The sequence below is a fragment of the Protopterus annectens genome, chromosome 10.part0 (genome assembly GCF_019279795.1).
Source record: "Protopterus annectens isolate FY-2018-M chromosome 10.part0, PAN1.0, whole genome shotgun sequence".
Taxonomy (NCBI): Eukaryota; Metazoa; Chordata; order Ceratodontiformes; family Protopteridae; genus Protopterus; species Protopterus annectens.
Genome location: NC_056744.1, coordinates 656,538,561 through 656,565,740, shown reverse-complemented (window position 1 = coordinate 656,565,740; position 27,180 = coordinate 656,538,561). Strand labels below are relative to the sequence as shown.

General features: G+C 44.4%; 1 protein-coding gene across 1 annotated transcript in view; it reads left to right on the top strand.

Annotated features, from left to right (window-relative positions):
* USP24 (ubiquitin specific peptidase 24) overlaps window positions 1–27,180 on the top strand; it is a 4,679,666-nt gene that overhangs the window by 1,714,160 nt on the left and 2,938,326 nt on the right. The window contains exons 21-22 of the mRNA XM_044085508.1: window positions 8,399–8,539; window positions 22,205–22,258. Coding sequence (XP_043941443.1) covers window positions 8,399–8,539; window positions 22,205–22,258 — 195 coding nt within the window. The remainder of the gene's footprint in view (window positions 1–8,398; window positions 8,540–22,204; window positions 22,259–27,180) is intronic.

Genomic DNA, 27,180 nt, shown 5'->3' with positions numbered 1-27,180 from the left:
CCACATGGCAGGAAGATGCATTCAGGGCATATGGGCACCAAATCAAATGCATATACATATCAAGCAGAAAGAGATGCTAGCAGTTCAAAATGCCCTAACAGCTTTCAAGGACTTACTTCATCCAGGGCAACTACTGATAAAGACTGACAACACCACAGTCATGTGTTATATAAACAAGCAAGGGGGCACACACTCATACCCCCCTTGCAGACTAGCCATATGGCACTGTGGGGCACAGCTTTGACCTACCAAATAAATCTTCAAGCTCAATTCCTGCCAGGAAAACAGAACACTGTGGCAGACGATTTAAGCAGAAACCTTATGGATCCTCACGAGTGGAAACTAAATCCACAAATATTCAGCATAACAGAGAAATGGGGGAGCCCAGACATAGATCTATTTGCCTCTCCTCAAAATTATCAATTGAAAAGATTCTGCACAAGGACTTATCACAGACAAGCATGGAAAGTGGACACCCTATCCTTCAGCTGGAAAAACCTGTCAGTTTACACCTTCCCTCCTCTGCCTCTTCTACCCAAGATCCTCCTAAAAGTCAGACAAGAGAAGCCAAAGATGATATTAATTGCCCCGGACTGGCCTCCCCAATACTGGTACCCAATCCTAAGGAACTTGTCTCAATACCCAGCTTGGACCTTGCCTCAAAAGCCACAACTACTGTCCTAGCAAAACAATCAGATCCTGCACAATCAACTACAGACTCTGAACCTGGCAGCATGGCTAATCATGTAATCATACAAACAACACCTCTCAGTAAAGCTGTGATGGATGTCATTTTGGAAGCCAGAAGGCCTAGTACTAGAAAATCTTATGCTGACAAATGGAAGAGATTCTGTTCTTGGAATCAAGCACAAGGAACTGATACAGCAGAACAACATATTCCTCAGATATTGCAATACTTAACTGAGATGCTTGACAAAGACCTATCTTTCTCATCAATCAAAATCCATGCCTCTGCTATTTCGGCTCATTACAATACAGGGCCACCAATCTTTTCTCGTCCTTTACTAAAACAGTATCTTAGAGGAGCCAAAAACCTAAGGCCTCCTAGAAGATCACCATTACCTGCATGGGACCTCACTTAAGTGTTGGAAAAGCTCACCCTGCCTCCATCTGAACCAGCCGCTACCGCTGATATAAAGTTCTTATCATGGAGGACAGCTCTGCTACTAGCAATTACTTCAGCAAGAAGAGTTTCAGAGCTACAGGCCCTCATGGCTGTAGAGCCTTTTATCATATTTTACCCAGACAGGGTGTCTCTGAGGACAAATCCTACTTTTATGCCTAAGGTGGTTTCCAGTATGGCTCTTAACCAAACAATTCATCTGCCAACTTTTTATCCAAATCCGCAGAACAAAGGGGAGAGAATTCTGCATTCCTTGGACGTACACAGACAGCTAAGATTTTACTTGAGCAGGACAAAAGCTCTAAGAAAAACTGAGCAATTACTAGTGTCATTTGCTGCAGTGTCAGAGGGAAAAGCCATCTTAAAGCAGACAGTTTCAAAGTGGATAAGCCACTGCATCCATTTCTGCTACTTACACCATGGTAAACCTGTGCCCAAGGGCATTAGGTCTCATTCCACCAGAGCTGCAGCTACTTCCGCAGCCTTTCTCAGAGGAGTACCAACCAAAGACATTCTAGAGGGCAGGCTTTGCCACTGCAGTGCTGCAGGGCCTTATAGCCGCACCTAATGCTGTTTAGCTCCAGCCTCCCAACCATAGCTTTGGGATTCTACCCAAATGTAATGACTGCAACAGTGAAACATGAAGAACATGGTACAGTTGTGTACACTTACCATAAATGTAGATGTTCGAGTGTATTCACTGTTGCAGTCCAGGTTACCCTCCCGCCATCCCCCTGTCATTCTACAGTTTATCTTTCCTTCTCTATCTTCTACAGCCTATGTGGTGTATTTGCTTGTAGATGAAGGTAAAGTTTATGTTGATGCATGTATATGTGTGTGTATATATATATATATATATATATATATATATATTTATATTTATATATATATATATATATATATATATATATATATATATATATATATATATATATATATATATATAATTTTGCTACCTTTTTGGGGGAGCCTGACATCGGGGGGAAAGAAAAACGAAAGAAAGTGGCGTCGGCTGCATGTTTTATACCCCTGACGTCTTGGAAGAGAAGACAGCAACCGATGCAGGACCCAAGAATTTGGCAACCTGCCAGCAGATTACCCAAATGTAATGACTGCAACAGTGAATACACTCGAACATCTACATTTATGGTAAGTGTACACAACTGTACTGTTTCATTATCGCATGCGCACGCACACACATATGCACACACATCCAGAATGCCACATGACCATGATGCAGTGACCAGCTCTCTAAAAAAGTGTTGCATGGCTACTGTGTCCAAATCAACTGCTGTTTTCCTGTCGCACACACGCCCTTGTTCACCCCCCGCACATACTCACCCCCTCCTCCCAACAAAGGCACACCCCCAACACACACATGCTCGCCTGCCCTACATATTAAGAGACAGAAGTGCACCATTTACTCTAAAGTGAAGGAATGAAACCTCATTAATTCAGACATTAAAACAGCAAGTATATGAATGACTACAGAAAGCATAATGTTTGAATGCAGTTGAATAATGAACCTGACTGCTTCTAATAGGCAGTGAGTGGCAGTTCAGGAAATGTCAGTCATATCATCTGAAAAGGGACTGCAAACATGAGGACTCCTAAGTGTGCTTAGGTTTTGAACAGTAAACAATGGAATAAGTAAAGGCAGGAATTGAACAGTGTATGTAATGCTGAATTGAGCAAAAATTATTAAAATGTATAGCTTTTGAAAGGAACAAAGGAAATGTTATGATTTGCTTTCCCTTGTATTGCTGTATATGTACCTATGTCAGTTTAAAAATGTCATGTTAAAAAAAATCATAACAGAAGATGTTATGTTGCTCCTATCGCGCCTCCATTCTTGCTGGTTGGGTTCAGAGCCAGTATTCCGCTCCAACTCGGCCACATTCTAAAGCTCGAGAGCTTCCACTGGCTCGAGGCTATATCCTATCCCAATATGCCTAGCAAGAGTTACCCAGATCTCGTTTGCCACTTGAAGCGTTGAGATTGCTTTGCGACTGGCTCAGGCCAAGTTGTATTTTTTCTTCTAATTTCTCCCTGTTTTGAGAAAGGTAATTAACATTTTCTGCTTTATTACTTGTAGTTGGGTATTCTGTGTGTGTGTGTGTGTGTGTGTGTGTGTGTGTGTGTGTGTGTGTGTGTGTGTGTGTGTCTTGTCTTTTATCGCCTGTTGTTGCTGTTACTTGTTGAGGCCATCATTTCCCCACTTAGGCCTACTATTCCCCTTTGTCATTAGTCCCCTTGTTTATTTCAGCCCGAGTTAGAGGGCTTTTTGCCCCCTTTTTCTCCAAGGAGTTTGCCATTTAAGTTAGAGGCATCTCCTCGGTCGGAGGAGCTGTCATTTAATTTAGAGACTCTCCTCCGTTCTCCCCCTTAAAAAAAAACAACAAAAAAAAAACTTACTTTTCTGTCTTGGTGTTCTTTTCTATTGGCTGGTGTTTATTCTTGCTGTGAAAATGTCTAAAGAGTTGGGTAAAGAATCTAAGCCTTCTGGATTCAAGAAATGTGATTCCTGCACGCGAAAGATGTAGTTGACCGATGGTCACACCAGTTGTGTTTACTGCCTGGGAGCCGTTCACCTGCAGGACTCTTGTTCCATATGTCATGCTTTTAGCCCTAGGGTCCTGCAGGAGTGGAGATGTAAGTTAATCTTGAGGAGATTGCTTATATGACCTTTTGAGGCATCTGTGGAAGGTAATCAGGCTGGTAAATCTGATAAGCCATCTAAAAAAGTTTCTTCGTCTGCTCCGACTCAGAACCATCAAAGGGTCAAGGAAAACAAACTAGTATGTCCGATCCAAAGTTTGTCAGGTCCGACAAGATACAGTCTCCATCGGTTCCTTCAACGTCTTTGGAACTGCCTAGGAGCCACAAAAGACATCAGTCTCCCACCTTGGAACCAGTGTGTTTCGTACCTCAGTCTCCACTCCTTCAGTCTGTGGCAAGTAGTCATCATTCGTCCACCCATTCCTCTCGATCATCCAGGAGTCTTTCGGATGATGATGTGGAGAGGGTGGTGAAGAGGTTACTTAGGACATCGGCCTTGGCAAAAAGTTTATCGAGCCCAGCCCATATGAATGTGGAGCTGACTTCCCAACCCACTTTATTGTCCATTCCTCCTTCGATTTACCTGTGTTTGGAGCCGGAGTGCATGGAAGTTTTTGCGGTGGAATCATCAGTTCCGAAAAACCACCGGTCTCTCTGTTCCGACATCCACTTTGATCTCATGGATACCACTTTCTATCGAGAGATCTGGGAGCCGACACTCCCTTGTCTGCTCCGAGGGAGAGAGCGGCATTAGACCCTTGTCGGATCCTACTCTCCCTCTTGGAGCATTGGTGCAGGTGAGTTCAGCTCCTACATCAGCCTCGGAGCCATTGCCCTCTTTTTTGCAACAATTTCTTTCTTCTGTTGTAGAGTTTGTTTACTGCAGGGGACCACCAGATTGGCTTCCTTTTTTTGGAGGATAGCATCTTGGTTCTGTTAGGTATTGCACGATTCATGCACTCGTGTAAGTGCTTATAAAGTGCATTTGTATAGGATTCAGCAGTCGTACCTCTATTGTTCATCAGCATGGGTGTCATGAAGTTTGCCACTTCTGTCTTAAGAAGCGTGAAGTTGGCTTTGGAGACATTTTTTATGGTGGTTTCCATAATGGGGAGGGGGGGTGTGGATGTCTAGGCTGATTAGCTTGTGGTCGGATCTGACCAACGAGGAATTGACCTCTGGTGTGGAACACTAGTTGCCCATGTTGGTAATGACCAGGTCTAGGATATTGCTGCCCCTGGTGGGGGTGTGGATAAATTGATCCAAGGCGTTGGAATTTATGAATTCCAGAAAACGTTAAGCTCAAGAGTTGGTACAGGAGTAGTTTTTCCAGTTAATGGTGGGATAGTTGAAATCACCCATTATTCGGGTGTTAGGTTGTTCCCTAATATTTTCCAGTGTATCAAGAAATGAGGAGTGGGAATCCTGGGGCATGGTAGGGGATCTGTAGCAAGCTACAATTTGGATTGCAGTCTTGCCCAGAGTTAGTTGCACTTGGATAATCTCAGATGCATTATGCTGAGCAACTAGCCTGGAGGTGTGGATATCCTTAATGAATATGGACACGCCTCCACCTTTAGTGTTTTGGTCCAGGTTAGGTGTCCGAAAGGTCTGGTATGAATTATAGCCTGGTAATGCAGGGGTGCTGTCTGGAGCCTTGAACCAGGTCTCTGTCACTGCACAGATGTCGATATTCTCCATTTTAAGGAGTGCCTCGAGTGAGTGCATTTTGAGGTTTAGACTTCTGGCATTAAGTAGCATTACCCACAGATTTTGCTTGCTTGTACCTGTTACGGTGGTGAATTTGTCATTTGAATCTTGCCTAAAAATGGCACTATAGGGGCGGCTAGAGCCTTAGCCAGTATCTGGAATCCCAAGGGTGATAGGTGCAGGCCATCTCTGGCAAAGCATTGTGGTTTGTCGATCATGTCATCCCAGACAGACAGATACTGGATCCCCTTAGAATGACACCAGAAGCTTAGCCAATTGTTGAAGTCGATCATTTTGTCCTTGTACTGTGGTATCATTCTGGGTGATGGCAGGATGCTACTCAGGGCTAGGATCATCCCTGCCTGGGCTACAAGATCGGACAGTTCCTCCATGTCTTTTTTTCATGTAGTAAAGGGAGGTACGTCTCAGGTCATCCACACCATCATGGACAATGACCAAGTCATATTTGTATTTGTTGTGGAGTGACCTGAGTGCGTGCGTTATATGTCGGATCCTGGCACCTGACAGATAGCTGACAGCAACTTTCTCCTTGTTTAGCCTGGTGAGTGGAACATCAGTATGCCTGACTATAGAGTCACCTATGACTAGAGTGTTGTGTACGTTATGCTGTATGGACTGTGGTTGGGTGGCACACTGAGTTTGTGGGCTATGTGTCATTTGGGTTGTGTTGGGAGGTGGAGGTTTCTTGCTTTTCTGCTTTGGAGGTCCCTGTTGCTTGGGTAGATTTTTATTGATAGCCTCCGCGAATGTAGGTGTGTATTTTGTGTTTCTATGTGTGTGTTTTGGTGGTGTAGATTTTGAGGGGCTATGTGAGGAGTGTGGTGTGGTGAAAGTGTTTACCTTCTTTTCCTGACTGTCTAGTCCAGTCTTGGTTGAAGAGAGCTTTGCTTCCAGTTTGGCTATATAAGTGCATCTCTCACAGGTTGTAGTGTTGGGTGGTAGGGGGAGAAAGTTGTCTGTGTACATGAGGCAATTGCTGCATTGCCACAAGATGCCCAGATTCATCAGGTAGACCAGAGAAAACACCAGTAGCTGACCCTTGGGCATGCCTGGATAGATGCTTATTTATTAAGTACTAAAAACTGTTTTTCTCTAAACAAGTGAGGAAAATTGAGTGCTGTAGTAATTTGTAGCTTATTTAGTGCTTAGAATGAGTTCTGAACAAGTGCTGAAACTAGAAAACTGGCTAGTTCTAAGAAACAAAATTAAGCTAGAAGGCTTCCCTCCAACACAGATAGGCTTGGTGGCTCAGAAGCTTACGAACAGTCCTGGATACAGCAAATCTGTATCTGGACTACACGACTTACAGAAGAGGCAGGAAACAAGCTTAGAAAAAATATATATATTTTTTTTTTTTGTAAAGGGGAAAGGAGGAGCAGAAACTAACTTGGTTGGCCTTCTCAAATATTCTCCCCGGATTAGGTAGAATGTGAGGTAATGACACTAGACTGGGAGGAGTGTCCCAGATCAAATTTACAGTAGGGGCAGGCAACTGCAAAGCCACCAAGTATAAAAACAGGATACCAGTAGGGAGGGAGGATGGGAAACAAAAATCAGAACAAACAAATCCAACCAGATGATTAACAATTGTAGAAAATTTCTAGTTAATACCTCACACACAGTGAAACTAGCTAGAAAAGTATATGCAGACAATAAAGGTGCTATAAATAACTCGTAAAAATAAGCAAAAAAACAGGATGCTTAATGTTATATATCGCAGATTAGTCGTCTCAGAGGCCTTCCTACGATTAGCTTAGTGTGAAATGGTTGCCTGCTTGCATTACACATGTGTACAAAGAAGGTCTAGCTTAACCTAAACCCATCAAAACTCATTGTACTAGATCTGTGGCAACCTTACCTGCTTTGTTTTCCAGAGCATCTATCAATGACATTTGTGCAGCCTCCACTTGGTCCAATGTTCATGCCTTCATATCCCATTATAAATTGGATTTACTGTCCAGAGGCAGGGCAGCCTTTGGTTAAGCTGTCCACTGGAATATCCTTCCTTGAATCTACTCTAACATTATAGTAGCTGGGGACTCTGCCCACTTTTGAGAAATGGATGGAAGAGCGAATATCCAATATGAAAGTTATGTACTTATAACAGTAGATCTGTGTCATCTGCTTCCACTCTTCCTAAACTCCCCTCCCACCTTATTATGGAATCCATTATTCCTTTATCCTTTGACCAGACTAACCTATTATGAAGTCCGTTCATGTGCACATTTTAGCACCAGATCAACTTATGAGCATTCGTATTACCTTTGGTAGTATTATTACTGTGGAGTTGTCTGTACCTCGGGTAGTGTTTGCCCAAGAATGATGTTGGGCTTTACTATATTATGGGTAAAGTGAGGAGCCTGTGCTTGGAATCCAAAGTCTTAAGTGGCTGAACACTGATTTGAGGTCATGTCTGAAGATCCATCCATTGAAGAAGGACAAAGAAGACAACACAGATCTAGCATTATGGTAACTACATAACTTAAATTTTATCTGTAAAATGACACTGATTAGGATTCACTTTTTTCTTCCACCTGTGACTAACTGCGCATTCTGTCAACTGCAGATTTTGAAGTTTTCTGATTTGGGTGGCCATTTTCTTTTTTTGTAAAGTTGTATTGCATGTGTTACCTTACAGTTTGTGTAGCTGGTATTTTAGTATAGTATGCTTTGCTGCTGTTGTGGAGACATTCCATACTTGAGATTTTTTCTAGTTTGTATCTAAGGTGTAGAAATCAAGAACCTATGAAGGAGGACCCCATTATAGCACATGACTATATTAAGAATTTACTTTGCATGCTGTGCTGATCTCACTTTTGTTGGAACACTTGAGTAATCATATTGCTTTTGGTTGTTTTAATAACAAAAAATGCAAAACTGCTAAATTGTGTTAATTAGAATATTTTTGTTGAATGCCATGCTCTCTTTAATTAGTCACAGCTTGGGTTGCCTTTTTTCATATAGAATGTAGAAAAACTGGAATTGATAGGAATGGATTTTATCTGGAGGATTGCCATGGAATCACCTGATGAAGAGATCGCTCATGAAGCCATTCAGTTAATTATAAACTACAGCTACATAAGTCTGAACCCTAGACTTAAAAAGGTATTACTAACACTTAAGTTGTTTGGAGTCTGGATATAGGATTTGTAAGTAGTCAGTATTTCAAATTTTATTAAAATGTTTTGTGTTTAGATAACTTTTACTCTGCATTACTGGTGAGAAAAGAAGGAAAACCGGTCACCCAAAAAACAAGGCTTTAAAACAACAGATTAATGGAAGAGGAGTGGCAGCACTTGGGGAAACTGACCAGTATTCACACTATTTTAAGATGGTCCAAGTTAAGGGGCAAGTGCTTTTTAAATTCCTGCTTCCAGCAACTGTGTATGAAAAACATCTACGGCAGTATTGCTGGTGCCTTTCCTTTCTTCAGAGCTGTACCTATGGTGGTATGAAAGGGGAAGGGGTCACTTTTGGCAGGAGCAATGATACAGGAATGCTTATGTTCTTCGTGTTTCACTTTTGTAGTCATCACATTTGGGTTATCCCTGCCAGGGAAGCACTTGGGTGGCCTGAATACCAGAGACTTAGTATTTCTGTGTCAGTTGCTGTCACTTGAGGACTTGACGTCAGGTCGTCAGTGGTATAAAGGAAGGCAGCCGACACCATTACATCAGTCTTTCTTGCCATGGAGCCCAAAGCGGAAGCAGTTCTCACGAGTGTGCCGATCGTCTGCTTACCTGAGTTTTGTTTCCGAATTGAAGTTGAAGTTTTCAAAAGCTAAGTACCCTGTTGGGGATCCTTTTTTCTTGCATTGACCGATGTCAGAAAAAGTTAACAATTGTCTCGCCTGTGGAAAGCAAATATCACACCGGGACTTCCACTCTTACTGCGTCACTTGTCTAGGCCCAAACCACAACATCCCTCGTTGTCAGTTCTGTGCTTTAACGCCAGAACTATTCATTGTCGGGCCTTTATTGTAGCCAGATATTTCTGTTTACAGTCCTCGAATTCCGATATGGCTTCAGTAAGCCACCTGATGGCAGATCTTCTGAAAAAAGAGAGAGACAGACTGCACAGGACCAAACCTTCCAACGATGCTACCGCCAAGCTGGTCGTCAGTCCTCCGGAATTCAGTGAGGCTCTTTCTCAGCCCCTGATGCCCACTTCAGTTAATTTGCAGACTGCTACCGACACCCTTTCGAAGTCAGATATGCCGTAGAACTCTTCTTTGTCTAAGGATCCTGCGGTCGTCTCTACCTTGGATGGCTCCAAAGCTGCTGTGCAGGCACCGGCTTCCGAGCAAATCTTTCACAACACCGAATCCATACATAAACCAACGTCTTCTTTCATGGCTACCGTTCTTTCTAAAACAGCTGAGTTCCTTGGGCTAAGGGGTCGAACCACCCCCAAGGAACCGACTACCTCCCATTCTCTGGCGCCTGCTCCCTTGCCTCAGTCTCAAATGCTTAAAATGGCAGAGGAACTTATCAAGCTAATTAGGGGAAGTCAAGCCACTCCCTCAAAAAGAAAAAAAAGATCTTTCTCCAGTAGTTTTGTCTGAACAAGAGTCATATGAATCTGATGCATCTGGCTATGAAGACATGCAGCCCCTCTCTACATATGAGGATTCTGATGCAGAGGAATCTATTCCTTTAGCCCCTCCCCCAGAGGATTTTTTCTTTGGGGAAAGCCTGCATACTTTAAGGGAGCATTTCAAATGGGTCAAGTTTACTCACAGTCTAAAAAGAGACTCAGAGAGTTCCTGGACCTTCCACAGCACAGGCCCTTAGCCATCCCCCAGTCCTAGATTTGGTGGATGATGTCTTCCTTGAATCCAGCTTGACTCCAGATGCCCTCCCTCCTTCTCCCACAAAACCTGACAGGTACTACAGAGTCCCTTATTCTCTCGGATATATTTTTAAAAACCCAACAGCGGACCCTGAGGTCATTACTCAAGGCCGAAAAGGGGTTAAAGTTACTTCAGCTAATAATCCCACCCCCTTAGACACGGATTCCAGAGCACTGGACAGATGGGGTAAAAAGGTATACACCTCAGCTACTCTTGCTATCAGGGCACTAAATTGTCAGTTCTATATGCTTAAATATCAGCAACATACCTTGGAACTACTTAAACTAAAGATTTCCTCCTTTCCTGCATGGGCAGAATCTAAAATTTACAGGAGCTAATGCACTGTACTGGTCAAGTGACTAAACACACTTTGCACTGCGGGTTTGACTGCCTAGAAGCTTCTTGCAGTGCAGCAGTCACTGGATCTGTCATTAGAAGACATGCATTGCTTAAAGAACAATCCCTGCCAGACCATGTTGTTGGATGCACCCTTGCACAACGATAACTTATTTGGTACTAAAGCAGAAGAGGTGTTAAAAAAGATAGAAGAAAAGGCAAAATCTATGCAGACTGTTAAAGATTTCTTACAGGTACAGCCCCCTCGGTTCAGCAGGCATTATCCTTCCAAGCACTAGTCCTTTCCTGCACCTAATACAGGGCCAGCCTAGGCCCCGTGGAAACGGACTTCCAATCAAGACAGCAGTCCCAGGGGTTGCAGAGATTTAAACAGTGGACTGCCTCCACTTCAAAACCAGGGAGTTCTAAGCCATCCCCTTATGGTAAGAGCTCACAATAACTCACCCCCTCCCAACCTTGCCTCTGCCCACCATCACATACCCCTAGGAGAAAAATCTCCTTTCACTCAAGTACCTGGGCCACCATTATAAAGGACCAGTGGGTTCTGAACATTGTGTCTCAGGGGTACAAATTCTCCTTCCACACCCTTCCAACCCCAAAAGGGTTCCCAAATCTACCAACAAATCAGTGGGCAGAGGCTCAGAAGCAAATTCATATCCTGCTCTCCTTGGGAGGAGTAGAACACATTCCTGCAGAGCAGATAGGCCAAGGCTTCTACTCCAGACCTTTTCTGGTACCCAGAAAAGAGGGCACCTGGTGCCCCATCCTCGATCTATCTATTCTAAACACCTTCCTGCTATTCCCAAAATTCAAAGTGTTCACCCTCCAGCAGCTGCTACCCATGCTTTCCAAGGACACTTGGCTATCCACCCTGGACCTAAAAGAGGCTTTACCTCCACATTCCCATCAGGGAGTCCAGAAAATATCTTCGCTTCGGGGCAGGATCTCAACACTTTCAGTTCTCTGCACTTCCCTTTGGCTTATCTACTGCTCCCAGAGTTTTCACAAAATGCCTGTCTCCGGCCATTGTTTTTTGCAGACAAAGAAATATTCAAATTTACCCCTACTTAGATGACTGCCTTATTCAGGCAGGCAGCCAGGAAAAGCTGCTTAAAGACCTGGCCTTTGTAAAGGACGTACTAACCTTTTAAGTGTACACAATCAATGAAAAGAAATCCAAACAGGTACCCACCAAAAGGATAATCTTCCTGGAAGCAAGTCTGGACACAGCATCCCAGATGGCATGCCCAATACCAGAGAAACAGTTTCCCATCAGCTTACTTCTCTTAACTGGCCACCAGGCCCCAGCTTTCTACAAGGAAAGTCCTGCAAGCCCTGGGGTTCATGGCATTGTGCATACTCCTTATTCCACATGTCAGACTGCATATGAGGAAACTTTAGTGGTACCTAAAGAGCCTTTGGTGTCGACATTCTCAAGATCTAGAAACTCTTTTATCTATTATTCCTTGCCTGAGGAAGGAATTTCTTTGGTGGAAAACAGCCTGCTCCTACAACAAGGGACTGCCCTTCTCCCCACACCCCGCTGCCCAGACCCTCACCACAGACGGATCAGACGATGCTTGCGGTGCACACCTGGATGGCAGGTGCATACAGGGCCAATGGAACCTCCAGCAACTCCCCCTGCACATTAATCAAAAGTAGAGGATGGCTATGCAGCAGGCCTTGATAGCATTCAAACCCCTTCCCTCTCCAGGGGTTCTCCTGATCAAAACAGACACCACAGTGATGTGGTACATCAACAAGCAGGGAGGGCTCACTCCTACTCGCTGTGCAGGCTGCCCATGATGCTTTGGTTTACAGCCTCTTCCATGCAACTACACCTGTTAGCACAATACCTGCCAGGCTGTCTCAACTTCCTGGCAGACCAATTAAGCAGAAAAACACTTTCTTACTAATAACTCAGAAATGGGGAACCCCGGAGGTGGACCTCTTTGCCTCCCACACCAACCATCAGCTCAGCTAATTCTGCACCAGGGAGCATCACTGCATGGCATGGAAAGTGGATACCCTGTCCTTCTCCTGTATAAACCTCTCGAGCTATGCCTTTCCTCCCTTACCTCTCATTCCCAAGGTACTGATCAAAATAAGAGAGGAAAACCAAGGACCATTCTCATAGCTCCAGACTGGCCCCGAGAGCACTGGTATCCCTTTCTGCACAGCCTGTCCCCACTGCTCCCATGAAATCATCCTCAGATTCCCAGTCTCCTAATCCAGAGGGAAGGGGAATTTATGCACCCGCAATTGCATGCACTCAATTTGGCAGCTTGGCTTTATACCCTGACCCCTGACCAATCTGCCATCCTCAGTAAAACAGGTTATGGATGTTATCAGAGAGGCCAGATGCCCTAGCACCAGAAAGTCTTATGCAGACAAATGGAAAAGGTTCTGCACCTGGATCCAGGCTAAGGGGCCAATACGGCACAACCCTCCATCCCTCTCATCCTGGATTACTTAGCTGATCTACTGCACAGTGGTCTCTCTTTCTCCTCTATAAAAATTCATGTCTCTGCTATTTCAGCTCATTTTCCCACTGAGCAGCCTCTTTTTTCACACCCGCTGATCAAACAGTTCCTCAGAGGGGCTAACAACTTGAGGCCCCCCAGAAGGGCACTAGCTTGGGACCTTAACTTTGTCTTGGAAAAGCTCACCCTGCCTCCTTTCAAACCAGCTTTTTCTGCAGAGCTAAAATTTCTGTCCTGGTAGATAGACTTCCTCCTGGCAATCACTTCAGCCAGACGAGTCTCTGAGCTGCAAGCGCTCATGGCAGTGGAACCCTTCATCCTCAGAACTAATCCATCCTTCATGCCCAAGGTGATGTCCAGTGTGGCTCTCAACCAATCCATCCATTTGCCTACCTTCTTTCCTATCCCTCAAAAGAAGGGGGGAAGGATTCTGCATTCTCTAGATGTGCACAGACAGCTCAGATACTATCTGGACAGGACTAAACCCTTCAGAAAATCTGATCAACTGCTGGTTAGCTTTGCTTCAGGGGCAGAGGGCAAAGCCATCTCCCAGCAAACCATTTCCAAATGGATAGCACACTGCATCCATTTCTGCTACAAACAGCATGACAAGCCTCCCCTTAAGGGGATCAGGACACACTCCACCAGAGCAGCCTCCCCCTCTGCAGCTTTCCTCAGAGGAGTCCCCACGAGGGACATCCTGGAGGCTGCCACCTGGACATCTGTTCACACCTTTACCAAACATTACCACCTGCTTCTCTTTTCCAAATCCAGGGCAGGTTTTGCCTCTGCAGTCCTGCAGGGCATGCTAGCTAGCCCCTAGCTTCCTTGACTGCCTCCACCCATTTCCTCAGCTTTGGGAATCTACCCAAATGTGATGACTGCAACAGTGAAACATGAAGAACATAGTACAGTTGTGTACACTTGGCATAAATGTAGATGTTCGAGAGTCTTCACTGTTGCAGTCCTGGTTTCCCTCCCTCCTTTCCCCTTTTTCTTTTTCTTACCTTTCTTCCTTGTTGTTCTCCTTTCCTTACAAGGGATATATTGGTATTTATTTTCCACTGGTGGGGTTCTGCCATCAGACCCTACCCTCCTATTTTGGGGCTCTTGACTGGTTAAAGCAAGAAAAACTGATGTAATGGCATCGGCTTGCCTTCCTTCATACCACTGACGTCAGTCCTCAAATGACAGCAACCGATGCAGAAGTACAAAGTCTCTGGTATTCGGGCTGGCCGAGGACTACCCTGGCAGGGATAAACCAAATGTGATGACTGCAACAGTGAAGACACTCCGATATCTACATTTATGGTAAATGTACACAACTGTACTGTCTTACTTCATAAATGAATGCCCATACTCATTTATGGCCAAAGCTGAAGGCTCTGAATGTGTGTTGATTTAACTTTAGCATGTTACTTTGTAGCAAGTAGCTTGCTATTTTTTTTTTTTTGTTCAACTTTTAGAAGACATCCCACTCCAGGATCGGGCACCATGCTTGGAACTCTCTAATTTTGACTTGGGCTGTGTCACTTCTTCATTTGTTCCTCACAGTTTTTCCAGCATCCACCTGGTTCAAGTGCTTAGATTACTAAATTTTGGTCAGGTTAGTCTACTTACAGGTTCATAAGTATGTACTAGGCTATCGGCCCTGGTGCCTATATAAGCCTAGCCATAAAGATTACCTGGTTTTCGCCAACCAAAAAATTATTTTCCTGTGCCCCTGTTGAGCATAGCCACATAAGTGATCCCAGGGGTGAATTTCCTATTTCCCATCCAGTCGTCAAGATTCTCCTTAAAGAGGGCAAATGAGGTGCTCTGCTTGACATGAATGAGCAATCTGTTCCAGAGTATGGGAAGTCTCTGGGGCAGGAACCTATCCCTCCAGCATGTTTTGTTTATTGTGGTGACAAGGTTTAGTTCCCTGGAGCATGTGGCTCATAGGGTGTGGGATTTCTTTAAGTGTAGCATGTCCAACAGCTCTGAGTTTGACATGGCTTTGTATGTTAGGCAGAGATCACCTCTGAGTAGGCGGTATGTAATGGAGTAGAGCTGGAGTTTTTTGAGATGGTCTGCATAGGGCATCTGTTTGAGGCCAGTGATCCTCTGTGTTATGTATTTCTGCATCCTTTCCATTTATTATAAATGTGTTGTGAGGTACATACCAAACGGGGTGTTGTACGCTATAATAGGTCTCATGAGAAATGACTAGAGAGGAACAATGACCTCAGTTTTCTGGATGAGAAACCTTTTCTGATGAGGTGTGCCTCGTAGAAGGATTTCCTGACCACTGTGACAATGTGGTTATCAAAGGAGAGAGGCTACTGTCCATCTGTGTTCCTAGGTCTCTTATTATACTTTCAGTGTTAAGTGGACTACCGCCTATGTGGTAGTTCATGGGCACAGGATTTTTCCCAAAGGGATGACTGCATTTTTTGGCATTGAGCTTGAGGCCATGGCTTTGACACCAGGCATCTGTCTCAGTGAGGCCCTTTTGAAGAATGTCCATATCATTTGGGGATTCAGTAATGGCTCCCAGTTTGCAGTTGTCTGCGAACTTCGTTAGCCATAGACCCTCTGTGTTAGCCTGTACTTCAGAAAAGTAGATACCAAACAGAAGAGGACCCAGGACTGAACCCTGTGGTACTCCACTTGTCACTGGTCTGGAGTCAGATTTGGAGTCAACTACTTTCACAGTATGGGTTCTGTCAGTGAGCCAGTTGGTGAACAGTCGTGACACAGGGATTTATGCCCAGTTTAGTGAGTTTATCTATGATTCCAGAGTGAGGGATGGTGTCAAAGTCGTTGGTGAGGTCTAGATAGGCTGTGTGAACCACCTTACCCTCGTCCACAGCTTTGGTGACTGCTTCAAAGAAGTCATTCAAGTTTAAAAGACATGATCTGCCTTTTACAAACTCGAGCTGGGTGGGGTCCAGAGTTTGGAGATTACCAATGTCTTTGTTTATAAGTTCCACGATGATACATTTCATGGCCTTGCAGACCAGGCTTGTTAGGCTAATGGGGCGTTAGTTACCAGGGTCCGTGGTGGTTTCCCTTTGTGGAGTGAGATAACCATCGCTGTGCGCCATTCAGTGGGCACAAAGCCTGAGGTGAGGCTATGACTGAACATGGTGCTTAGGTGGGGTGTCAGTTCATTCTATAGTTCATGTAGAACACATCCTGGGATGTTGTCAGGTCCCATGGATGCTGTGTTCTTAGCTTTGGCGAGTGTGGTTTTTACCTCTGCAGCCATGATTACAGGAACTTTGCATTCTTCCAGTATAGAGATGGGCCCTTTAGGGGGTGAGGGGGGAAAGTTTGCACTGAACCTATCTGTCAGGATGTTGGCAATTTCAGTTGGTTCTGTATATTTAGTGCCATTGTGCTGTAACTCAGAGCAGATCTGAGTGTTGCCACTGAGATTCTTGTCATAGCTATAGAATGCTTTGTGGTTGTCTTTAGAATCAGTGGTGATTTTGTTTTCGTAACTAGCTTTGGAGGATTTTATGAGGGATCACAGCTTCTTACTGAGGTTAACCAGGGAGTTCTTCCAATCATGGGATTTTACTCTCTTTTGCAACAGTTTCTTTCTTCTGTTGTAGAGTTTGTTTATGGCAGAAGACCACCAGATTGGCTTCCTTTTTTTTTTTTTTTTTGGAGGATAGCATCTTGGTTCTATTAGGGATAGCACGATCCATGCAGTTGTGTAAGTGCTTATAAAGTGCATTTGTGTAGGATTCAGCAGTCGTACCTCTATTGTCCGTCTGCATGGGTGTTGTGATGTTTGCCACTTCTGTCTTAAGAAGCATGAAGTTGGCTTTGGAGAAATTTTTTACGGTGGTTTTCCTAATGGGGGGTGGGGGAGGGATGTGGATGTCTAGGCTGATTAGATTGTGGTTGGATCTAACCAACGAGGAGTTGACCTCTGGTGTGGAACACCGGTCGCCCATGTTGGTAATGACTAGGTCTAGGATATTGCTGCCCCTGGTGAGGGTGTGGGTAAGTTGATCCAAGGCGCTGGAATTTACGAATTCCAGCAAACGTTGCGCAAAACAGTTGGTACATAAGTAGTTTTGCCAGTTAATGGTGGGGTAGTTGAAATCGCCCATTATTAGGGTGTTGGGTCCAAAGCTTACTCTTAGTGCTCCCGTGCATTCAGATCTGGAGGTCTCTCTGAGTCAAAGCTTCCTTTTCAGATCTGAGGCATTGGAGTCGACTCTAAAGTTGTCAGAGCTGTCTCTGCTCCTTGGAGCCTCGGCACTAGATATCTTGACTCCAGCTTCCTCCTCGGGGAGATTGCTTTTGGTTCAGGGGAGGACAGCGACCCAGAAGCTGGCCTTCTCGGCAACCGGGTCTTCTGTCCGGGGTGATTAGCCTTTAAGGTTGTGCAGAGGCTGTTCTCTGCTTCGGCAGACCAGATGGATCCAGCCCACTTGGATCTTCAACCTTTTACATTGATATCCCTGCGCTTGGAGCCCCATCATTCCTTACCACAGGGACAGGCAGTCCAAGACCCCCATGCTTCCCAGCAGGGTGTAACAGTCTTCGATACCTCCCCGGAACATCCCACTGAGGAAGTCCTAAAGAAGTGCAAGAGGAAGCACTTGGACTCTCCACAAGAGTTAGTCACAGAGGATACGTACTTCAATGAAGGTCCCCATGATCACCTCTTGAAGATGTCTCATTTGGAGACATCCTTGAACTCCTGAAACGAAGCGATGGTTGGATGCCCAGCAACCCTTCAACCAAGGAGTCCGTTTTTCTGGAGGCTTTCCGTACTGGCCCCTCTACCTCCTGGGTTACTCCACCTGCCAATGAGCTTATAGAGCTGGTCTCGCAGTGGTCATGGAAGGAACCTAACACAGTTGAACCCATATTCTGGAGACTGGACAAGATTCTGGCACTACCTTCAGGAAGAAAGTTTTGAGATAAAGCGGTGCCCGTTAATACCATGGTCATGGTAGCAGCCACCGAAAAGGAACTTGAAGAGTTCCACTGCCCCCCCCCCCCCCAACAGGGAGTGTATGACAATGGACAGGTTTAGGAAGCATGGCTGGGCTTCAGTAACCTTCGTCCTAAGGTCTCTGAATTATTTGGCACACTTTACAAGATTACAGAGGAATTTGATTAAGGAACTTTAAGATACCCTCTCAGGATCCATTACTGCAGAGACCCAATCATCTGTGACTTCTGAGTTGGCTATCCTACAATCTATTTCAAATTCATCCATGAGGCTTATTTTGCATGCAGCCAAAGGTGCCTCACGGACAGCGAGTTCAGTTATTTCCATCAGGAGTCATACCTGTATGCGCTTATGTGATTGTGCAGAGCCCTTCAAGTCTTCGTTTGTCAATGCTCCTTTTGATAGCATGTCTTTGTTTGACCCTAAATTGAAGGGCAAAGTGTATCCCCAGGTGTGAGAAGCATGGAAAGACCCCTCTCTGCAGTAGGCGTACGTTTTTTGACCCCGTCAAATATCCTTTTCTATGAATCAGTGAGAAGATCAGAAAACTTGGTTCAGCAAGTCCCAGGGTCCTTTCAAGGACACATGAAGAAAGTTCCCCTAGGGGCAGAAGGAGAAACTCTAATGGTTGATGCCACCCCACGGTAAAGGACACCTGCAGAACCAGAATTCCAGAGATTCTCTCTGACAAGACCATAACAGTGCTCCTGAAAGGAGGCCTGATTGTCCATTTTTGAAGGCAGTCTGAAGCCAATTATCCCTGCACCAGAGAGCCTGGCTTGACATAACCAAGTATACTTTGGTGCAGATGACTATATCCAGAGGTTATATAATCTTTTCTTTTCCACCTCTGATCCCAAGAAAAATCCCTGACGTTCCAACCAGTCAGTGAGAAGCAGCAGCAATTCAAATACAAAAGTTGCTAGAAGAGAGTCATCCAAGAGGTCCCACCAGACCAGAGACAATCTGGAACCTGCTCAAAATTCTTTGTGCCAAAGAAAACAGGGGACTGGAGACCAATTTTGGATCTCAACAACTTGAACAAGTCTGTTCAACATACCAAGTTTCAGATGGTTATGGATCAGTCCATTCTCCCTTTTCTGGGCAAGGACAACTGGATGTGCTCGATAGACCTTCAGGATGTATACTATCACATAAAGATGAACAGACAATCCAGAAGGTATCTATGCTTCTGTCTCGGAGCCAGTCACTACCAGGTCAGAGCTCTGGCCTTTGGTCTCACCACAGCCCCTAGTGTATTCACCAAATGTATGGCAGTAGTAGCACTCGAGACTGCAAGGATTCTGGGTGTTTTCATATCTAGACAACGGGCTCATTACTGCCCTGACCAAGCATCAGCTGATAAGGCAATAGATGAGGTTCTTCAGATTTGTTCTCAGCTGGGAATAGCCATGAACTATGACAGGTCTTGGCTACAACCAACTCAGTCTGGAATTTATAGAGGCAATTTTCAGCACAAAGTCAGTGATAGTTTGTACTCTTGAGGGAGGTAGTGATCTCCTGTCAAAAGAATTATCTGCAGTACCAAAATTTCAGCCCACTTGGTCCTTTAAGCTCTAGGATCTATGTCAACTGCAGTAACCTTACTACCTCTGGCCAGATTTTATATGAGAATTCTCCAGTAGATGCTAGCAACACAATGGTCGGTACTTTACTAATGCATGTCAGCTCAGATGCGAATCACTCAATCATGCAAGAGAGATCTCAGGTGGTGGATTCAATCAGACCACGTTCTTTGAGGCTGTCTGTTCATTCCCGTGGCCATAGTGACTATAGACGCTTCCCAGTTGGGGTGGGGGGCACTTTCAGTCGGGGGAAGACAGTCCAAGGCACTTGTTCCCCTGAAGAGGCTAACTTGCTTATCAATGTCCTAGAGATGAGAGCAGTGCTCGTAGCTTTAGAGGTCTTCCACGATGCTCTCCCTTCAGGGACAATTGCAATTCAAATGGACAGTATCTCAGTAGTTTGGTACATCAGCAAACAAGAAGGGATCAGATCATACCCCTTGTGTCGAGAAACACTCGGAGTGTGGCAGTGGGTGATCTCATCTAACCACTTTCTCATAGCAATGCACATTCCAGTGAAGTCCAATATGATAGCAGACAAACTGAGCAGGTGCATTCTACCTCACGAATGGTCTCTCAACAAGAAAGTGACAGGAATCTTTTTTCATCAATGGGATCAACCTTACTGCAATCTTTTTGCTTCCCCCCCTAAACAAATGCAGGAGCTATTTTGCCCTAATCCCCCCACAGGGGGAATCGCCAAGGGATGCTCTACTTTAGGATTGGCCCCCAGCCTAGTTTATGCCTACCACCAATCCCATTGATTCCAAAATTTCTGCAGAAAGGTGTCAGGTTGAAGTGCAAAGTCATCCTCATTGCACTTTACTGGCCTCAACAAGTTTGGTTTCCCTTCCTTTGGCCTCACTCACTTTACCAAGCTTGGATTCTGGATCTGATTCCAGATGACCTGTCTCGCCTGATGGGCATGATCCATCCAGACATTTCAAACCTCAGGCTGACAGCTTGGTTTCTCCAAATCCATTAGTAGTCAGACAAGTGATGCTCCCCTGTCCAATATATACTTTTATCTTCCCATAAACCTTAAACACGAAAACTCTACAAGTAAATGAAAAGATTTGTTTACTGGGCACAACAAAGTCATGTTGACCCATTCTCAGCTCCGATACACAGTGTACTTGAGTTTTTAGCTTTATTTTTTAAAGAAGCTAGTTCTTCAACTATTAAAGTTCAGTTTGCAGCTATATCAAATTTCCACATTGAGTTTGAAGGTTCTTCAGTAGCCTGTCATAAATTGTGCAGAACTTTCTTGCTCTTCTTTTGAGACCCCTGTTTTAAGACCCTACTCCCCAAGGGATCTTAATCCGGTAATGCAGGCGATAATACATTCCATATTTGAAGCAGCAGCTAAATGTGAGCTTAAATATCTTACTTGAAAAACTGTTCTAGCAGTTATTACCTCTTCTAGACAAATTTCAGAGATCCAAGCCTCGTCTTCAAAATCCCCATACTTGATCTTTCACAAGGTAGAGTGACACTACGAACAAATGCATCCTTTCTTCCCAGGGTGTTGTCAGAATCTAATATCAATCAATCCATTAATTTGCCAGTATTCTTTACTAATTTTAAAAACAAGGGAGAATACATGTTACATTTATTGGATGCTTGCAGGCAATTATGTTTCTGCCTGCATAGAACAAAAGAGATCAGAAAAAAATGAGCAATTGTTTGTTTCCTTTGCAGAATTGAAATTGGGTAAATCAGTTGCTAAAATAACTTTAGCCAGATGGCTAACTGATTGTATTTCATTTTTTTATGTCAAATTGGGTATTACTTTGCCAAAACGGGTATGGCCTCATTCAAGTAGATCCACGGCACCTTCTTCAGTTTTTCTGTCCAGAGCTTCTGTGGAGGACATATGTGCAACAGCAACTTGGGCTACTCCCATAGCCAGCCTTGGGTGTAGGCCAACCTAGATGACTGCCTAGGGCGCCGGTCTAGCAGTAGCACTTTTTCAGTAATCTGGATGGTATAGGTAGACCAGGATGGGGGCACCAAGTGGTGTGGGGGGCACTGTAGAGCCCTTTTGCCTAGGGCACCAGTTGACCAAAGGCACTACACATACCTTTGTTACTCATTACAAATTTAATCTGGTCTTCAGGGGTTGAGCATCATTTGGATCAACTGTGCTGAGGAATATCCTTCCTTAGAGACCACCCTTCTGTAGTTATTCCTATTAAACATTTCCTTTCTGGGAAATTCAGCAAATAAGATCTGAGGTAGCTAAGGGCTGGTGCATCATGAGTAAGGGACAAGCTTGAGAACTTCTTGGTTACCACGAGCTTTAGTAATGGCCGAGTTGGATCCAAGGATTGGATCCAAACACAACAGTTGAGGAAGAATGAAAAAAGACAGCACAGATGGAACTTTATGGTGAGTATGTAACTTCTTTTTTCAGCTTTCTTTATTTGTTAATGTAATTGGAATAATTGAATGTTCTTGATATATTTATATGACGTTTGCTAGTAGTAGCTGTATTCTTGACTTTTATTTGTATCACTTTTTTCTTAGGACTCTGTGTCCCTACATAAGAAATTCATTGCAGATTGTTACAAGCGGTTAGAAGTAAGTATAAAATAGTTTTTTGTACTCTTTTCATAAGACAGTAGTCTTCCCGAATGTTCCATCTGTCACAACATTAATGTTTTGGTTTAAGTAATTTGAGATGTATTGAATGGCGTTTTCACTCTGAGATTGAAAAAAAAATGCACATTTATCAGCATTTCTTTATTTTCATAGGTATATACTAAGTTAATGAACTCCAAAGTCTTTATAAGCCTAGCTGTGCAACCCAACCCAAATGCACTCTCTGGTAGCATGTACATCTTAATTGGGAGTGTATGTTTACTAGGAGGGGTATGTTAGGAAGTTGCTAAAATGTTGTGAGGGGGGTATGTTAGTTAAGGGAATGTGTACTATCGACATTTGTGTGTAAGAGACATGGGGGCCAGCCCGAGGATGAGTTTGATTACCCATCTAGTGTTGGTAAGAAATGCTTACTGTCAGCTTATCTCTGTAAGAGACAGCTTGGGGATGACTTTGCAATTTCCCATCAGATGGTCAAGGTTACACTTCAGTAGGGTTAGGGATAGACTCTGCTTCACATGAATGAGGAGCCTAGGCCCTTGACATTAACCTGGACCTCTGAGTAGTAGATACTAAAGATTGGGCCCAGCACGAAGCACTGTGGTACTTAACTGATGATCTGCCTCTTGATGCAGATGACCTCACCAGTCCTGACTTCTTGGGGTCCTATCTGTAAGCTAGCTGGCAATCCAGTGAGTTTTGTAGGGATTTATGCCTAGTTCGGTGAGTTTGTTGACAATAATGGGAAGATGCCAAGAATTTATGTGGACTGCAAGTTAGAGATTGCCTTCTCTATCAAGGATTGATACTGGAGTATAGGCAAGCGAAAAAAATAGGGGGGGGGGTCTTAAATGAAAGACCAACACTAATAGAGTTTTTAATAGAATCTAGAACAGAAGCTACCGTTAAAGGAATAATTAGTAGAGCGTATAAAATGTTGCATGATCACTATAAGAATGTATCAGAGGAGCTTAGAAAGGATTGGGAAGAGAGATGGCGTAAGCAATTCACAAAGAGACAATGGCGAGAGATATTTATATCTCTCAAATATGCAGCAAAGTCTAGAAGATTTAGGATCTTTGCCTGGAAGTGTTTACAACGGTATTTTTATACCCCAAGTAGACTCCAAAGAATTTTTCCTTAGTTGGATAGCAAATGTTGGAGGTGTGACGGGGAAGGAGGTGGTGGTAGGGAACATATTTTTTGGAAGTGTAATGAGTTGGCAGACTAAAAATTCCCTGCAGACCACTTTGTTGAGTATGGTGGGTGAGCAGATTGGATTGGCTCGGGAGATGATTTTTTGAGCTAAGATACAGAATCGGACTTGCTTAGGCATAGTAAAGCCTTGCTGAACCTAATTATTGTGGCTGCCAAAAAAGCAATTACTAGAAATTGGAAATGAAAATCTAAACCAGCTTTACTAGAAATAGTGAATATTGTAACAGAGGTAAAACTGGAACTGGGAACTACAAAAGGAAGGAGCAAACTACATAGGAAAAATATGGGAAATGTGGGAAGAATACATGCAGAGAAGTAATGAGGTTTAAAAGGTCAGGATTTGAATGAACTGTATAATGCTTAACTGACAGTGACTGGTTAGATCATAAGTGATGTATAATGTTTGCAAGTACATTTGTTTCAGTGGTGTCTGTGATGCATAATGTTTGCAGCTAAAGTGGTGTGTCAGTGTTTGTATCTGATGCTATCCATGTCACTATTCCTCACTCCTGGGTCTTGGATCTGACATCGGTTCCGAGCCAGCAACTTTTTAGACAGCTTTTAGGCTTGAGCTCCTCCCATTCCCGTGATCCCCTGCTGCCTTCTAACCCCTGCAGATCTCGTTTGCCTCTCTAAGCCCCAAACGCTGATTCTTGGATCGAGTTCCTGTGTGGGATAAGTAGTCTTTTTTTTTTTCTTCAAATTTTTTTTGTCAAAAATTTCTTATTTTTCGTAGTAGTGTTTAGAGTTTTTATTGGTAGAATTATCTTTAGTCCATCCCCTCCCATTTGGCATTAGTTTAATGTGTGTGCAGATGCTGCCCCAGGGGCAGAGAGGGTCCGCAAAATCAGGGCACCAGGGAACTTTTCTCTGAGAAGCCCCAACAGCACTCATGAAATGCTGTTCAACTGTCCTGCCTTGGAGGCAGTCAGGGGTCATTTGTCTTTGCACCCTTTGGCCTGGGCAAGTATTACAAAAGATTGTTGGTTGCTAAAATCATTTCCAGGAGTTATTCTGTTCCCTTTTCCCAGTCAGAAGATACCTCCCTGATGCACCACCCCATCAGAGGGAGCTAGCTCAGGAAGAAATGCACAAGCTTCTTCGAAAGGCATTGATCCAAGAAGTTCCCCCAAGACGAGAGTCTGCAACTTAATATCGCTTCTTTTTGGTGCCAAAGAAGGTGGATGACGTGCGTCCAATCCTGGATCTCAGTGAACTCAATCTCTGTCAAGAAGTCCAAGTTCTGGATGGTCACTGTCCAGTCCATAGTGCCTTTGTTGCACAAGGATGATTAGTTGTGCTCCATAGATCTCCAGGGCATGTACTGTCATATAAAGATAGACAGGCTCCAGGAGACATCTCCACTTTCAAGTAGGGGCCAATCAGTACCAGTTCAGGACCCTGCCCTTTTGCCTTACCACAGCCCACCAGATGTTCACCAAGAACATGGGAACGATTGCAGCTCACTGAGACTGCAAGGATTCCAGGTGTTTCCCTGTCTCGACAGTCGGCTCCTCACAGCTCCCTTGAAGCATCATCTGGCCTCTGCTGGTCAGTACCTACTACAACTTTATGACCAACGAGGTATTACAGTGAACCTCATCAAATCCAACATCACTCCATCTTAAAATCTGGAGTTAATTTGGGATTCAGTTGGACACTGTTTCAGAGACTGAAGCTCTTCCGCTCTATTGGGTACACCTCATCAGATCTCATGTTCAGTGTCTTCTTGACCTGCCTCATCCCCAGACCCACCTTGTTCTCTTGGACTTAGGGTCCATGGCAGCGGCGGTCTATCTAGTGCTGTAAGCCAAGTTCTACATGAGAGTTCTACAACTAGACTCTAGTGGTTCACTGGTCTTCCCTGGTTCATCCAGTGTCGACACTGATCCACCTCACTCCAATGTGCAGGTGTCATCTCCTTTGGTGGATCTGGTCTCCCAAACTTCTAGTTGGCAGACCATTCTCTCTTCCTCCCCCAGCGCCACAACGACCACGGATGCTTCCCTGTTGGGGTGAGAGGCAATTTTCAGGGACAAACAGTCCATGGCACGTTGTCTGAAGCATAGACCAAACTGCATGTCAATGTCCTGGAGATGAGGGCAGTTCTCACATTGCAAGCTTTCCAAGACTGCCTTCCTCCTGGTACCATTGCTGTTCACATGGACAACATGGCTGTTGTGTGGTACATCAACAAGGAAGGGGGCACACGTTCGTATCTGCGTTGTGAGCCCATGAGAGTGTGGGAGTGGGCAATGTCTTTGCGGCGCTTTCTCATTGCAGCGTACATTCCCGGGGAGTCCAGCATGCTGGTGGCCAGACTCAGCAGGGCAATTCCGAGTCCCCACAACTGGTCCTTGATTTCTTCGGTGGCGAAAGAGATCTTTGTTCATTGGGGTCAGCCAAGCTGAGATCTGTTTGTTTCCCCCCTCAGCCATAAATGCAGCTGCTGTTTTGACCTGATTCCCCAAATGGGAAGTCCCCCCTGGGATGCTCTAGTCCATGATTGGCCCCCAGGTCTACTTTATGCCTATCTTTCCCTGCCTCTCATTCCCAGAGTACTTCAGAAAGCCCATTGCCTCAAGGCCACCTTGATCCTCATTGCCCCCATTTAGCCTCAACAGGTGTGGTTCCCCCTTCTTTGATCTCATTTGAAGTTCCCCCTGTTGGGTACTAGATCCCATTCCGGATCTAATTTCCCATCCCTCTCAGCTTCCAGTTCCCAACCTACATGTGCTTCGTCTTATGGCATCGTTTGTCCACTTCCAGTAACCCTGAATCAGCACAGGCTACCTTATCCTGTTAAGAACATTATCCTGACCTCTCAGAAGGCTTCCACTAGAAGGATTTATGCCAATAAGTGGAAACGGTTTTCTTTTTGGGCTAGGCAGCGCAATCTCGATCCGGCTTTGGCTTCCATATCAGATATCTTACTCTTCTTGGCTTTGTTGTTTCAGGACGGAGCTAGCTTCTCACCTGTCAAAGTGCAGTTGGCAGCCATTTTCAACTTCCACATTTGTGAGGAACCTACCTTCTCCCCTTGCTTGTATAAAGCCTTTTAAAAGGGTGGGTTTTCTGCTTTGACCTCTTGTCTAGAATTTTTCCCCCCTTGGGACCTTTCCTTTTTGCTGCACTCTGTCACACACAGTCCTTTCGTGCCTGCCACCACATGTGATATCAAATTATTGTCTTGGAAGATGACGTTTCTTGTAGCCATAATGTCAGCTAAAAGAGTTTTGGAGTTGCAGGCTCTTTCTATCAAACAGTCTTTCATGGTTTTTCATAAAGAGAATGTGGTCCTTCGAACCAACCCTTCGTTCATGCCTAAGGTGGTCACAGAAGCAAGTTTGAACCAGTCGGTCCAATTGCCAGTCTTCTTTCTAAATGTCGCTAATAAAAGGGAATCTCTCTTATGTACACTAGATGTGCATAGACAACTCCATTTCTAGATAGATAGGACAAAGAGTTCCCACCAGTCTAACCAGCTGTTTGTGGCATTTTCTCCTAACAGGGTCAGGCGGTGTCCAAAGTAACCATCTCCCATTGGATTTCGATGTGCATTTCCTTTCCTTATTTATCCAAAGGTTTATCCTTAGCAGGGCCAGTCAGAGCTCATTCCACTAGGTCAATGGCTATGTCAGCTGCCTATCTTGCCCATCATTCCATAGATGACATTTGTGTGG